We start from the raw sequence: 16,463 nt of genomic DNA, 5'->3' as shown, positions 1-16,463 counted from the left end.
AGATGTATAAACTGAAAGTTTGAAGTACTTTTCAAAATGAATGAGGGTGTTTAAGAATTGTGGACATCAATCTAAAATGATGGAATAGTAACAATGGTCAGTGCCACCACCACAATAATTGTTATATTGAATCCTTTGCTGACAAATTTTCATGAATCTGCAAAAGAGATAATTGCTTATCTTAACCTAAAAGACAAAGCATAATCAACATTAATTGAATCGTGTCAATTAATTGCAGAAGAAACACTTCTGCAGCAAACTGAATTCCACATGTGCTACTGTATTGCGTAGTATCCTTTGTGTTGGTTTTTTTGTTTGTTTGTTTTTTAGATAAAGTTATTGTGGGCAGTTATATGGGATACCTCCGAATCTTTAATCCACATCCTGTGAAACCTGGAGATGAAGTACAGCCCGAAGACTTACTCTTGGAAGTGCAGTTGCGAGAACCAATATTGCAGGTGGAAGTGGGAAAATTTGTTTCGTAAGTAAATGGCTGGCTATTTTGGTTTTTTAAAGTTTTAGATGTGATTTTCTTCCTTTATTTTGGAGGGCAAGTTTCCAGTTTTCAGATGGACAACTATTAATCACATCTATGTGTCCTGTAGTATGCATTTGATCTGCTTCTTACATCATCTTGATATGAGAGAATTTTTACTTAAGGTATATATGAAGGATAATCTGCCAGATACTTGTACAATTTTTTAGGAGCATGTAGAACAGGAAAAGTTTTATATTGAAACTTATCTTTTAAAGTATTAAGAAAACTTGACTAACTTGTTATGATCTAAGATGTAATATTGGCCAGTTGTTTTCATTTTGATAGAGGACAGAGGACAGAAGATCTTTAATTCCGAAGAATTTAGTGGAAGTAGATGGCCAGGTAGAGGAAAGATACTATGGCTCTAAGGAAAAGACCTTACATTTATTTGGCTGTAAGGGAATCTACTTAGAAGAACATTATTTTAGAATTTAGTTCTTAAAGGATGCATTTTAATTTTGAAATTGACTTCTAATACTGCATCATGAACTTTATTTTAAAAATGAGAGAAAAACCTGTACTAAACATGGGAAAGACTCATGCTCTGAGACCAAAGGGCACAAGCTGGAAGGCCTCCATCCGTTGGAAATTGTTCTTTTATTCAAGTACTCATGGAGTGACCCTGTGTGGGAATTCCAATACCCTACTCTGTGAAATGAACTAAAACATTTTCTAGAGTTACAGCACGGGTACTTTCCCTGCTGGAAGTACTGCTTGGGTTCAGGAAAGAAATATGTGAGTGTTCAGATGTTCCATGCAGCTAGTACAAAAGTGAATTTTAAAAAAAGTAGTGTCTGTGGTTGCTGAATAAGACTTGTTTGGAGCGGTGATCCTCATATCATCCTTCCATGAAGGAATAACAGCACCTTGTTTGAAATGAGTTTCGAACTAAACTGGGTTGCTCTTGATATTTAAATCTGAAAATATGTCCCTAAAGGATTCATTTTGATTTTGAAATTAACTCAAAATACTTCAGCATGAATTTAGGTAGATCAGTACTTTTTTATGCTAACATCTAACACCCAAACCTTTGCATTTGGTCCACATATGAAAGCAATTTCAATATGTTACTTGAATTTTATCCTGTATAAATTTTACTTGGAATTGATCTAAAAATAGTGGTTTTTTACCCTTCTTTACAGTGGTACTGAAGGACTTCATCTGGCTGTGTTGCATTGCCGAAAACTCTGTGTATATGCTGTTTCAGGTTAGTTTACAGATCCAAGCTTTCCAGTGATTTTAAGTGTATTCTAAAGTTTGGATTAGGGTAATGGTAAACTTGGTATATGCAGTGTTTGCTCATCATCCCTGAATATCTGCAGTCATATTCTCTCATTCAAACTCATGTATGAAGAGGAAACATCAGTAATTAGGTCTAGATATTTCCCAGAGGTTAACAGAGGTTTGCTGATCTGCTCAGTGCCTGACATGCTGTGATGTCTGTGATAGTCTCTGGTTGGTAGTGACTGTAAACAACTAGTTCTCATTACAGTTTTAGGACTGGATGTTACTGTTGAACATACTAATGAACAAGTGGTTGTATAATGCCAACTTACTTAGCTCTTTAAAAATAAATAATTACAACTATTTCTGAAATCAAAACTCCAGGTAATTTCTTAAAAAGCCAGAACATTGGTAAGGTAGCCCATGAGAAGACAGAAGGTTAATACTAGTAAGAAGGTGAAACCACTATGTTTTTTCTTATATCCTCTTTCCTCTACTGCCTTTGGCTGGAAATTCTATATGATGTGTTCTCTCTGTGTGAAGAGGCAAGACACAAAATACCTATTCTGTACATTGATTTCTGTCTTCTATATGCTTAGAGCAAAGCACAGATTTAAGAGATCTATTAATTGTACACTCATCTTCCAAATTCAATAGGCAACATGGCATTGTTCATTTTCTCTGTGCAGGGACATCTATGGCTCCTCTGTCATTACAAGAGCATGATTTTCTTGTAGGAGCAGCTTGCTTCCTATTCACAGCCTTTTAGGCAAATACGTTACAAACACATGCTCTATTTTCAAATTCTGTTTGCCTATCTGGAGACACCTGTAAAAATGGTCTTTGTTGAGAGGTGCCTCTTCAAGATCTACTGCAGTTTTCATACTTTCCCTTCTCTGTAATAGTGCTTGTGTCTTAGGATTGTAGCCTACCAGTACAATTTTTATTAAAACAATTTTTTTTTGAAATTTGCATTCAAGGCATACAACAGCAAGTCTAGAATTCTTTTCTAGGTATAATTTGCTGTTCGGTCTGCATGGCTTAAGCAGTTAAGTAATAATAAAAGTAAAATTTTGCAATCCTTAATAGACTTTTCATACTAATCTGTAAATATGCATGCTTTAGTGGTAACTTCTGACATCTGAATGGATACTCTCAAACAAGCTCCTTTGAGAAATAACTATCATTATTTCTTTATGCTTCCATGGCAAATTACATTTTCATAAAGTGGAATCTTTACTTGCTTTATACGTGGTACCGTATCTGTTATTCATAATAAAATAACTCTGCTGCCTCTCCTTAACAAATGAAAGCATACTTCAGGGCTGACTGAAGGTTGGCCTGGATGTTTTATTAGAGGTAGAATACACAGACTGACAACTTTCTAACTTGTTTTTCATCAAGTGTTGCTGATTATGTAGTTACTACTCAGCCAAGGCTTTTCCCCCTCATGTCTATTCCAATCTTTTCCCTAACATGGGCCTGATTTAGGGGTAATTGTTTAAAAGCTATATTTGATTTTAGTTGGAGAAATTGCTTAAAAGGTTAGCATAAGCTACAAATTTTTCATAACATGTTGTTAAAGACAGTGTTGAGATAATCTTTGTATAGTAAAGCTGTGGTAGGATTTAGCTTATGTATCAAAACACCTTTTTCCCAGCTGATGTGACTATTGACAAAGGTTTGGTTTTTTTTTTCCTGCTTGCTAATATTAGTCTTTAAATATTACTTTATTCACAAGGTGAAAACTTTTGATTCTTAAAAGGTGAGTTTTAACTTTAGTTTCCTTACAAAGACTTTTTGAATTTCTTCTACTTCCCTGAAGGGGTCAGGAAGTTAAAATTCATGGAGACCTTTTCGGAGAATATGATGTATATCACAAAATTATTTTTGTTAGCATTTATTTGTCTTTTATCTTTGCATCATTGATCGCAACAGGGTGAGCCTCCACATCTCAAAGTCACTAGGATTAAGTTACAGTTTTTTCAGGTTGTTTACACTGGTACTCCTTTACTTCTTCCACAATGTGTGGATCAAAGTAATAAATATATACCCTTCATTTTTTTGTAGGAACTCTGGGAAATGTGGAACATGGGAACCAGTATCAGATTAAACTGATGTATGAGCACAATCTTCAGAGAACTGCTTGTAATATGACTTATGGTCCATTTGGTGGTGTAAAAGGTAAGGTCCTTGTTGTATATTCATTATCATTAGTTGTTTAACTACGAACTTAAAGTTTGAAAGGCGACATGATGCTGCTGTCTAGAGGAAAACCTCTTCTATGAATGGTGGTACCTTTTATCTGAAGGACATTGAAAATAATTGAAGTTAAAATGAGGCAAAGAATATTAAATGCAGAATAGTTGTTTTCTCACACTTTGAACTGGAGAGGAATTTTCAAGGCTAATATTGATTTTAAAAAACATGACAAAATTCCTGGCTCTTCCCTTGTGAAATACTTTAACATCTAAAAATAATTGTTTTCTTCTGTGCTTCAATTCTGTTTTGCTTTTCTGCACTTGCTTATCCTGGACAAGTTAAAAAGTTAACATCTTCATTTGCTGAACCTAAAATATCCAGTGTCTTGAAAGATATGTTATGCAGATTTCTAAAAAAATACTTAAACTTCTATTGGAAAAATGTAATGGTGGACAATAATATTTATGCTGTGTTTGTAGATTTCAGCGAGTTTAATAGATAACAGTCTTTTTTGAACTTGTGGATGTTTTTGTGTTCCAATGTGGAAGCATTTAGATTTGCTTTGCACAACATCTCTTTCTGTTCAGAAGTGAAGTTTGCCCAACAGTACTGGGGTGTGGCAGTCATCTACAAAAGTAGTGTCCCCAAATTGTTGGCAGAGTGATAGTCACTTTCCAAGGTAGAAAGTCTTCTGGGTCAATATGGCAGATATGTGCAGACAGTCCCTCAGTTTTATGGCTGTAATAACCTTCTAGTAATAATGCTACAATGCCTTACCCTAAGCTCACGCTTGTCCCTGGGCTTCAATTCAGCTGACCAAAATTTGTACTGCTTGAAAAGGTTTTCACTTACTAATTTCTTACAACCACCTCGGGGAAAATGGTCAACTCATGTGGGTGAGAAGGTACTAATGATATGAGTGTCTTGAGGAGTGAGTGTATAGGGCATATTCCTGTTAGCAGCAGAAAGACATTTTGGAGGTTCCTAAATTTGAGAAGAGGGAATAATGTGCTTTCTGGCATAGTGGAATTGCAGTAACAAATGTATAAGGGATCATAAACTAAGCATTGTGAGTGTCTGGAATGTTTCAGGAAAAATAAAACAAGTACCCTGCAGTTCTGCAGAATAAACTCTCTGGATTTTTGACATACATGTTTGTTTACCATGGAGGTCCAAATAGAGGTCCGACCACCAGCTCAGACCTGTCTCATGAGCTGTGGTGGATGCAAGTAATGTAACGAAGAAGGTGTATTTGCAAGCTAGGGAGACAGAAGGCACTGTTTACCTTAGAACCTACTTTGCCAGCCAAACACTTTTCAACACGTGGGATGGTCAAAATGAGGACCAATCCTGACAAAGCAGCAAGAACAGCAGAGGGAACTCTGGTAAGTTCTGCAGACTTTTCTTAGTTTTCTAGTAGCACTTCTGTGTTAGCATGTCAAGCAGCTTTCCTTTTCCTTTTTTCTTCCCCATGTTTGAGTTCACAAAAGTATGTTTATTGCTGTTGGAAAAAGAATGATCTCAAGTCATAAATGAACAAGGAAGGCAGAAATTTATATGATGTAATGAATAATACATCATATTGTAAAATCAAGATGCTTTCTGTTTAAGACATAAATCTAGGAAAATTATAGTGAATGTTCAGGTACTTGATAGAAGGCTATTAAGGCATGTATTGAAACATCAGAGAAATTGGCAAAATGGACTCTGGTGAAAGTTCTTTTTGAGAAACGAAAGAATATTCTTCTTATTCTGTAGATGTCCTGCACTGAATACTCTTTTTTATGTGGCTTTCCTGGACTGTTTGATTAGATTTCCTGTCAAGGATGTGCTTTTAATCTTGTGCAGTGAAACTATTTCAGGTTTTTTTAGTATCATCTTTAATATCGTGTTCTCTCCTTGAGGTTTAAGAGTGCCAGTATTGTGGGTTTATTTCCATCTTGCAAGACCATCCTGAGTGAACCAGAATGAAGTAGTTAATTTTAGTAAACAAATGCCTGTCCGGGTTTGGCCTGCCATGCTATCTATGTGTATCTATGTTTGGCAGATGTTCTGGGGTGCCACTGAGAGTCTGTAAATAAATTAGCATTTTTTTTTACTATCAGCCTTCTGCTAGCTTCCCTGGAATTCTTTTCAGGCATCTGCTAACAGTCTCTCTCACCTTCAGTGATGGTTAATTCATGATGGTGGCGGTGCTGTAAGCGTGCAGCAGTGAGCTTGCTTTGCTCACAGTCTAACTTCTACACCCCCTCTGGAAGCAGACTAACAAAATATTAGGGAGAATTTTTGGATTTATTGCCTGCTGTTACTGCTGTGACTAGTATGTGTCTCATTGCTATACTCAAGCATCCTTGAAATAACATGAAGGTGAAAAAGGCACTTCACAGGTCATATTTACAAAGCTACTGAAGCAGACACAGGAGAATGGCAGTTGAGCAAGAAGAAAGCATAAGTACAGGGAAAGCACACTGGGGGAGTGTTGGGGGGGAGGATGTGTGTTGGTCCCCCAGGAACATGATATTTTGTCTGAGGAAGCAAAGAATGCTGCAGGAGTTGACACAGAGCACTTGATCTATGAAGTTGCTCAGTCCTGCTCAGATTTCTCTTGATGAAGGTTATGCTTTTGGTCTTTTTTATGGAGCTTTTAATCCTATGTCTTCGGTGGTAAAGAAGCTCATTCTGCCCAGCCATATGAGTTAACACTGACAAAAGGAAAAAAGGATTGAGTTTGGAGTCCTGAGGTGTATGGGTCAGGTGAAGAGTTAAGTCAGGACCCTGAACTTTAGGAAACCAAATTTCCATCTCTTAAAGGGTTAAACTGCACATCTCTTTGGCTGAAATGTGATGGAGATGTAAAACATACAAAGTACAACTGTCACTTCTCAACTGTTGATTTTTAGTCTCTTGTATTAAGAAAAAAGCTCTTATAGATTTCTCTGTGGAGAGAATTGTGAAGTAAAGAAAGCTATTTTGTAGCCTAGTTGCTAAATTTCATTCTTGCTAGTGTCTTCAGATTAATGATTTGATTTATGAGCAATTTTCACATATGGAAGATTTGACACAGATGTTCTCATAACAGGAACAGATGAAGGAAATCAACAAACTCATTTATTTATTCTCATAATAGAAGGTCAAAACCTAAATTAAAGCTATTAAAACTATGGAATAAAAAAGCCAAAGACCGAAAAGTTGACCAGTGGCTTGCATAGATTAACAGTGTGCATTTTTCTTAAAACTAGCAGATTGTGAATTGTGGTTGTCGCCACTAGATGGTCCTCTTGTTACAGTTATTGGTTAGTAGGCTGCATCTCTAAAGCTGCATTTATCCTTGAACTGATTCTACAGATGTATTTACTGCAAGACTTAGAAGCACTTTCTGCAAACCTCTATAGCTAAAAGTGTTGATGGAAACAAAATGTATTCTGTTGGTTGTCGAACTTTAGCAAAAAGGAGAAATGAACTTGACCCTTACTTTCAGCACAACTCTTAAAAGGCCAGGGATGTGAGAAATAACGATGAAACCCTTATAAGTTTAGCTGGAATACTAAACAAAGCTAATGGAAATGTTTAAAAATAGTAAATGGAAAACACCTACAAAGATGAAATAAAAGTCAAGCATAGTGTAGGCAGGGCTAGTTGTGACTTACAACTTTAAAATCTGTGGCAAAGGAAAGGATTATAATGCAGAACTTTACATTTCTTTGCTGCTTTAGATTTATGTTTGTTCCTTGCCGTCTCTGAACACTAATGCTAAAATGTAAACAAAAAACTATCAAGAAGGGACATAGGAAGATCAACTATTCATTTTATATTTAAAAAAAAGTGTGTCGTTAGCCCAGACTTTCAAAAGTAGAACTTAACTTTTAAGACATTGCCTTTGTTGTTTAGAATGCGTGTCTCCTTTCCATATTTCTGAATCTTCCTCATGATCTTAGAGCTATAAGTTGAGTTTGTCATCCAAAACTCCAATTCTAGCATATGAGTTGTTTTAGAAACGATGATTCATGATAAAATTATGAGTCAGTAGTGCTGAACACTGTTTTTTAACCAAGTGAACTCTTAACCTAGCCACAACATATCACAGCCCTTAAGTAATGAACAGATTATAAACTTTATGTTTTACTTCAGATATAAAATTTAAAGAACTCGAGTGTACTCTACCTTAAGCTCTTTTAATTTTTTTTTTTAAGAAAATGAAGGTAAAAAACCATATATTTTTTCTGATTTATATTGTAGCCTTACCTATGGTGAGGACTCAACTCTATAAAGATTTTACTTTATATAAACCCATTTATCACATAATTTTTATGAGGTCAGGTTATACTATTATGGCATCATGCAATTATGCCACTAGAGGTTGCTGTGCTAACAATTCAGCTTTCATTATATGAAGTGATGTCTGCTGATAGAGTATCTTGGAAAGTATTTTCTGGTTTCACAGCTGTAGTATGTTGTTCTGGGTCTTTATGAGTCAAATACCAATGACTTGGTATTTGAGTCAAGCTCATTATTTAAGATGATGAGCTCATTAGAGAGCTTAAGTTTGGAGGCAGCCTGGGCTGTAGCAACCATGCCCTGGTTGTGATCTCAAGGTGTGTGGGCCTGGTGAGGCACCAAGTCAGGACCCTGAATTTTGGAAGAGTGAATTTCCAGATGTTTAAGGAGTTGGTGAATGAGATCCGCCAGGGGAACTGTCCTTGGGGACAAAGGAGCTGACCAGAGCTGGCAGCTCTTGAAGGACACTTTTCTTAGAGTGCAGGGCTCTCCATCCTAATCAAGCAAGGCTGGCTGGATACTAGCGTGGATGAGCAAGGATCTGCTCCTCAAACTGAGGAGTAAGAAAGAAATGCACAGCCAGTGGGAACAAGGACAGGTGACCTGGGGAGAGTACAGGAATATGGTTCAGATGTGTAGGGATGGGATCAAGAAAGTCAAAGCACTGATGGAGCAGGACTTGGCAAGGGATATAAAGAATTACAGAAAGTGATTCTGGAAGTACACAGGTGAGAAAAGAAAGGCAAAGGAGAGCCTACCCCCCCAATAAATGACAAGGGAGAACTGGTAACAAATTTGGAGAAGACTGAGGTACTTAATGAGTTCTTTGTCTGAGTCTTCACTGACAGGTTTCCTAGATCTCTCAAGTCCCTGAACCTCTGGTGGGAGTTGGGGCAGCAAAGTCCCTCCCACTTAAGTAAAGAGCAGGTTTGAGACCACTTGATGAAACTGAATAGCCACAAGTCTGTGGAGCCTGATGACAGGCATCCCAGGGTCCTGAGGCAACAGGCCAATTTTGTCAAAACCACTCTCCATTGTATTTGAAAAGTCGTGGCAGTCAGGCAAAGTCCCTGGTGACTGGAAAAAGGGAAACATGTCTCCTGTTTTTAGACAGGGAAGGAAGGAAGATCCGTGGAACTACAGACCAGTGAGGCTCTCCTCTATGCTTGTGAAGATCATAGAGCAGATCCTTATGGAAGCAATGTTAAAACACATTGGAGGTGACCTAAGACAGCCAGCATGGGTTCACTAAGGGCAAATCTTGTGGCCTTCTATGATGGAGTGACTGCAACGGTTGAAGGGAACATCAACTGATGTCATCTAACTAGACTTCTGTAAGGCCTTTGACATTGGCCCACATGGCATCCTTATCTCCAAATTGGAGGGATGTGAATTTGATGGATGGACTATTTTGGTGGATAAGGAATTGGCTGGATGGATGCAGCCAGAGACCTGTGGTCAGTGACTCTATGTCCAGGTGGAGGGTTAGTGGTGTCCCTGAGGGACTAGTGCTGTTTAATATCTCCATGAATGATGTAGACAGTGGGATTGAGTGCACTCTCAGCAAGTTTGCAGGATGACACCAAGCTGTGTGGTGTGACTGACACACCTGAAGGATGGGATGAAAAAGAAGACGCTAGTTTGGAAAATGTCTCTTATTCTACATTACCAGTTTCTGTTGAATGGATTAGGGCTCAGCTAGCTTACAGCTGTTAGCCTAAATCCTTCTACATATACTTCTTGTGCCTGACTGGTCTTAAAAGGAGAGATTTATTGACGTGGAGCCTGCTTATAAGCAATGGTGGTATTATGCTTTTTGTAGTGAAAGAAAAGTACCCTTATTGCTGCTTTGAAAAAGTGTGCAGATCAGGCCACAGTTTCATTCTTTGCCTTTCTTGCCTTCAGTCAGATTGTTGATTTGTGTTTGAGGAAGGTATACGCAATAAATTTCTACTGACGTGATGAAGAGAGTGAAGAAGTGCTTTAAAGCAAAAACAAAACCACTATTACTTGAAACTTAGGCAGCTTTACAGATTATCACAAATTTCCTGTGGTCAATTGTGCGTTAGACTGAATGGTGGGCAGGATAGCAGCTCATGTATGAACAAACAACAGTGTGTGAGTGAATACTAAAATTCTATGCTTTGAGGACTGGTGTACAAAGTGCAGATTTCCTGAGCTGTTGTCTGAATTGCTTAGGAAGTGTGTGAATGATCACGTGCTGTAATAGGAGGATGACCTTTCCCAGGCGAGGGTTGAGTTCTGTGATTGTTCTTCAGGGCATAAGTGGTACATGAAGGTGGGTGTATGAACACTCTTAATGCTCCCAGTTTTCTTTTTCAATTTCTCTTTTCAATTTTGAAGATTTTGTCTTCTATTTAAGAACTAAAGAAGCAGCACACTGATAGCTTACCAGTGGGACACACAATCTATTGGGTTACTCTTGAGAAGAATACTAATTTTATTTAGTGAGAGACAGAAAGCATAGTTTAATAACCTTGCTTTCTTAGTTGCTGAATTATTTTTAATGGTGTTTACTTATAGATAATGGCTTTGCATTGCAAAAGCACTATTACTGTGTGATTCCAGAAAATATTCTTGCATTATCTAATAGTTCAATGATAAGTGAATTCATCCTGGTTTTATATAAGCTCTTCAAATGAGTTGGTAAATGATTTAGAATTGGGTCCTCCTAATAATGCATAAGTTTTGAAATTTACTTTTTCATCTGAAACCTTAATGCCTTAAGTTGGCTTCCAGAGTAGTTCAGATTTATTTGAAGTTGTTTGATGGATACTCTACCAATAAAAGCAAATAATAAAACAATAGCAAAGAGGAGGAAAAAGCAAAACACAGCTTCGACCTGAAAAAGTTACAAGCAAAAAAGTGTGAAAATACCTTGAGCCCATCTTTTTCTCAGCAAATGACCTTGAATTCATTTTACTTTTATTATAGCACTGCCCTCGAGGCAAAGTATGTTTTGAGTGTTACCACAAAGAGGGTGCTATATGGAGGAATTTTTTTAATAATGAAATACAACATATGCATAAACTGTGCAACCTTGTAACAGGAAACTTTTTAAGAAGGGTAGACGGTGCTTAACTTTTCCACAATTCTGCAAGAATGAATTTTATTAGGTGTTGGTCAGAAAAAAAGTTATCAACTGGGTTTTATGCTGTAAGGTTAAATGATTCTTATGACTATGTTTAAATACAGGAGCAGTATAAATTTGGGCTTTGATTTATTGGCTAGTTCTGTTAAGGAACAGAATATCTAACTGTTATCTTCCTGCTAAATTGCTTCTGCATAAGGACAGATTATTTGAAAGACTTGGGCTTCTGAAGTTTTTTCATGGAATAGATCCGCTGATACCTAATTCTAATTGGTTTCTGACGTAACTTTGGAAACCTGCTAGTGTTTTGTTTTTTCCTTTTAATAGTGGAGTTAGAACATCTTCTCTAAATTGAACATATGAATGGAAAAATAATCCAAGAAAATGTTCTCTGAATGTTCTCTTACCATCCATTTCCTTTTACCTTCTTCAGCTTCTCTTAGCAGTAATGATTGTAGCCTAATGATAATAGCCTAACTGAAATAAAAATTCCCATTGCCTTCAGTATACCATAACTTTGCCTCAATTATAAATTGCTAGATACATAATTTAATCTGCATTTTGTTCAAATGAAGCACTATAATTAAAATGAAGTAAAACCTGTTGTAGAAATGCACAACTTTGGGAGCAGTTGTATATATAAGTGAAAGACTGGTTTTTCAAAACTTTGATAAATTCTGTATGATACTTTTTTAAATTTCCTTTGTTGAAATATGGTACCCAAATGTGTGCAGTCATTGTGCACTGGTAGTATAAAATGTTTTGTATCTTACACGTGGGGTTACGACTTGTGCAGTGCTCCTGCCAAGAATCAGTGAGTGCCAAGGCAGAACAATAATTACCTCATATGTTTTTAATAGTACATGTGTATTAATAATGACCCAATCTTGCATTTGTCTTTTTGCTGACATATTGTTGACTCATATTTAATTCATCATCCTACTCTAATCCCCAAATTCTTCTTCTTAGTGCTATTGCTGCCATTCTCTGGTTTCCTGTGAGTCAATTGTCTGAGATTACATCAGATGTTTTACTTAAGTTTAAAAATACTGTCTCTGAAGTTTAGAAATGCAGTATATGTTATTGCCCTGTCTAATGAATAGTTTGGCATGATGAATTTTCTGCTACTTCAAACCTATGTACAACTTTATTATTTATATATGTACTTTCTTATTAAATGTTCCAGCATTTCTTGTGGATGCATTTGTGTAAGATTTGTTTGCTGCCTCGTATTTTTTCATCCAAAAGAATGCAGTTCTGGTTTCTAACTATTTGGTCTGTTTTGTCATCTCAAAGATCTTTCAGAAATGTGTGTATGTAGCTTTTGTTTATTTTTTTGTTGTTCATCAGTGACTACTCCATTACAAAAGAAGTTACTAACCTATAAGTATTTATTTGAAAGGTCACCAAACCCTTGTTAGTTGCTATTGCTAGAGGGTTGAAATGTATCTTGTACAGTCTATAATGCTTTATACTAATTGTACTTTGGGTTATTAAGTTTGGTGCAAATCATTCTTATAAAAAATCACCCTACTACATCACTGTTGTGGTTTAATCCGAGCCAGCAACTAAGTACCACACAGCTGCTCGCTCACTTCCTCCCACCTCATCCTGGTGGGATGGGGAGGAGAATCAGAAAGAGGTAAAACCTGTGGGTTGAGATAAGGACAGTTTAATATTTGAAATAAATCAAAATATTGTAATAATTAAAATAATAATAATGAAAAGTAGAGAGAGAGAAATAAAAGCCAAGAAAAGCAAATGTTGCACAATACAAGTGCTCACCACCCACTGACTGATGCCCAGTCTGTCCCTCAGCAGAGATCAGCCCCTCACAGCCAACTCCCCATCATTTGAGTGTTCACTGTTTGCTTCCAGCAGTCTTAAAATACAAGATAACAAATTGTTCCTGCTTGTTAAACCTGTGATGTCTTTTCTTAGGTTGCCAAAAAGTCAACCAATAGGATGGTGATTTTTTTTCATAGAGATGTAATTCACTGACTCTTTTGACCACAAAGTAAGAGTTAGTCTTTTCTGTATGTTGGTTACTAGCCTAGGATATATGTAGACAAATGATCTGAATGTGAAAAGTATCTGTGTTTCCTTGGTGGTTTTGAACATATTTAGTCAATCTGTTTATTTGTAATTTTAAGGGAATATTTGAAACTTCTTCAAGAGGTATAAGAGCTCCATCTAATACTTTGTGCACTAAACTTCCATTTTTGTGTTGTAAGCTTCAAACTGTTCAACTTTGTTATAAACTGCTTTCAATGAGTTCTTTGGATGTGACTGCAGTTATTCTGGAGAGGATTCTTCAGCGATGTCTTCAACAATTCTCTAGCTCAAAAAATTAGTAAAAAATCACACAGAATGGGAAAAGGGGGAAGGGACCAATGGAGGTCATCTAGTCCAACTCCCCCCCTCAAGCAGAGTCCCCTAGAGCATGTTACTCAGGATAGTGTCCATCTGGCTTTTGAATTTCCAGAGAAGGAGACTCCACGATCCCTTTGGGCAGACTGTTCCAGTGCTCAGTCAACTGCACAGTAAAGAAGTTCCTCCTTATGTTCAAGTGGAAATTGTATTACAGTTTCTGCCCATTGCCACTTGTCCTGTTGCTTGGCACCACCAAGAAGAGCTGGCTCCATCCTCTTGGCACCCTCCCTTCAGATACTTATAGGCATATCCCCTCTCAGCTGTGTCTTCTTGAGGCTGAACAGGCCCAGCTCCCTCAGCCTTTCCTCGTAAGAGAGATGCTCCAGTCCCCCAGTTATCTTTGTTGCCCTCCACTGGACCCATTCCAGGAGCTCCATGTCCCTGTTGTACTGGGGATCCCAGAACTGGGCATGGGGCTGAGTAGAGGGGCAGGATCACCTCCCTTGACCTGCTACCAATGCTTTTCGTAATGCATCCCAGGATACCATTGGCCTTCTTGACACACTGCTGGCTTATGGACAACTTGCTGTTCATCAGGACCCCCAGGTCCTTCTCTGCAGAGCTGCCTTCCAGCAGATCAGCCCCCAGCCTATACTGGTGCCTGGGGTTATTCCTCCCCACATGCAGGACCCTGCACTTGTCCGTTCAATTTCAAAAAATTCGACCCTGCCCATTCCTCCATCATGTCAAGTTCCCTCTGAAGGATTGCACAGCACTCTGGATATTGGCCACTGCTTCCAGCTTTGTGTCATCAGTGAATTTGCTGAGGAGGCATCTGCCCCTTCATCCAAGTCATTCATGAATATGTTAAACAATACTGGGCCCAGTATTGAATCTTGGGGGACAATGCTAGTTACAGGTCTCCAACTAAAGTCTACCAGTGATCACATCCCTCTGAGCTCTGACATCCAGTTAGTTCTCAATCCACCTCACAATCCACTCATCCAGCCTACACTTCCTGAGTTTGCCTATGAGGTTATCATGGAAGATAGTGTCAAAAGCCTTGCTAGGTCCAGATAGACAACATTAACTGCTCTCCCCCATCTATCCACTAGTTATACCATTGGAGAAGGCAATCAGGTTGGTTAAGCGTGATTTCCCTTTGATGAATCCATGCTGACTACTCCTGATCACCTTGTCTTCCACATGCTTAAAGATGACCTCCAGGATGAGCTGTACCACCACCTTCACAAGAATTGAGGTGAGGCTGACTGGCCTGTAGTTCCCTGGATCCTCTTTCTTGCCTTTTTGAAGACTATAGTAACACTGGCTTTCTTTCAGTCCTCAGGAACCTCTCCTGACTTCCATGACTTTTCAAAGATGACTGAGAGCAGCCTAGCAATGATACCTGCCAGTTCCCTCAACGCTTGTGGGTACGTTCTGTCAGGGCTCATGGACTTGTGGATCTCAGCTTTGACTAAATGGTCTCTAAACCTCCTCAACTAAGGGAAACCAGACCTTCTCCCTGGTCTCCTGGATCAGGAATTCCTGAGGGTTTGCCTTGTCAGTGAAGATTGTAGCAAAGAAGGTGTTCAGTATCCCAGCTTTCTCTGCAACCTCTGTTGCAAGAGTACCTGTTCCATTCAGTAGAGGCCCCACATTTTCCCTAGTATTCCTTTTGTTATTGATTTATTTGAAGAAGTCCTTCTTGTTATCCTGGACATCCTTAACCAGATTTAGTTCCAAATGGGCCTTGGCCTTCCTTGTTGCATTTCTGCATACTCTGATAATATCCCTGTATTCATCCCAGGTGGCCTGTACATCCTTTCACCACGTGTATCTCCTGCTTATGTCTGAGTTTTGACAGAAGGTCCCTGCGGGTCTCCTGCCTCTTTTGCTCACTTCCTTGCCCATGGGAATGCACTGTTCATGAGCCTGAAGGAAGTGATCCTTGAATATTGACCAGCTTTGTTGAACCCCTCATCCCTCTAGGACATGTTTCCATGGGATTCTTCCAAGAAGGTCTCTGAAAAGGACAAACTTAGCTTCTTGAAGGCCAGGGTTGTGATGCTAGTCATTGCCCTGCTTCTTCCTGGCAGGATACTAAGCTTCATGACCTCATGGTCACTATAGGCAAAGCTGCCCCCAACCTTCACCTCTCCAAGCAGACCATCCTTGTTAGTTAGTATAAGCTCCAGCAGCACACCTTTCCTCATTGGCTCCTCCACCCTCTGTATCAGAAAGTTATTGTCAGTGCTTTCCAAGAACCTTCTGTATTGTTTGTGCCTCACTGTGTGGTTCCTCCAGCAGATGGCAAGGTGGTTGAAGTCCCCCATGAGAACCAGGGCCTGTGACTGTGAGGCTGCTTCCAGCTGTCTGTATAAGACCTCATCTTCTTCCTCCTCCTGATGAGACAGACTGTAGCAAACACCCACACCAGTGTCACCCTTACTGGTCTGCCCTTTAATCCTAAGCCATAAACTTTCGAATCACTCATTCTTCCTGAGACAGAGCTTCACACATCAAACTGCTTTGGGAAGTGCTTAGGAATCATGAAGCTTCTTAGTCTAAGGAGACTATAAAAGGAGAAGTAGGAGAAAAGATGGGTAATTTCACTGGGTTTTAACCCAGTGGGATTATGTTGTTCTGCTTGGTTATAAGTTTGCAGGTCTGTCTTAAATGGAATTTTAAAGATAATAGATTTATTGTACTTTTGAATATACCTAAAATATTGCAAAA

General features: G+C 38.4%; 1 protein-coding gene across 3 annotated transcripts in view; it reads left to right on the top strand.

Annotated features, from left to right (window-relative positions):
* BBS9 (Bardet-Biedl syndrome 9) overlaps positions 1-16,463 on the top strand; it is a 283,426-nt gene that overhangs the window by 5,897 nt on the left and 261,066 nt on the right. For all 3 annotated transcript variants that reach the window (XM_017836158.1, XM_017836157.1, XM_017836156.1), the window contains exons 3-5: positions 331-481; positions 1,681-1,745; positions 3,833-3,946. In XM_017836158.1, coding sequence (XP_017691647.1) covers positions 331-481; positions 1,681-1,745; positions 3,833-3,946 — 330 coding nt within the window. The remainder of the gene's footprint in view (positions 1-330; positions 482-1,680; positions 1,746-3,832; positions 3,947-16,463) is intronic.

Source organism: Lepidothrix coronata, unplaced genomic scaffold (assembly GCF_001604755.1).
Source record: "Lepidothrix coronata isolate B3197 unplaced genomic scaffold, Lepidothrix_coronata-1.0 Scaffold271, whole genome shotgun sequence".
Classification (NCBI taxonomy): Eukaryota; Metazoa; Chordata; class Aves; order Passeriformes; family Pipridae; genus Lepidothrix; species Lepidothrix coronata.
This window is presented reverse-complemented; position numbering and strand designations above follow the sequence as displayed.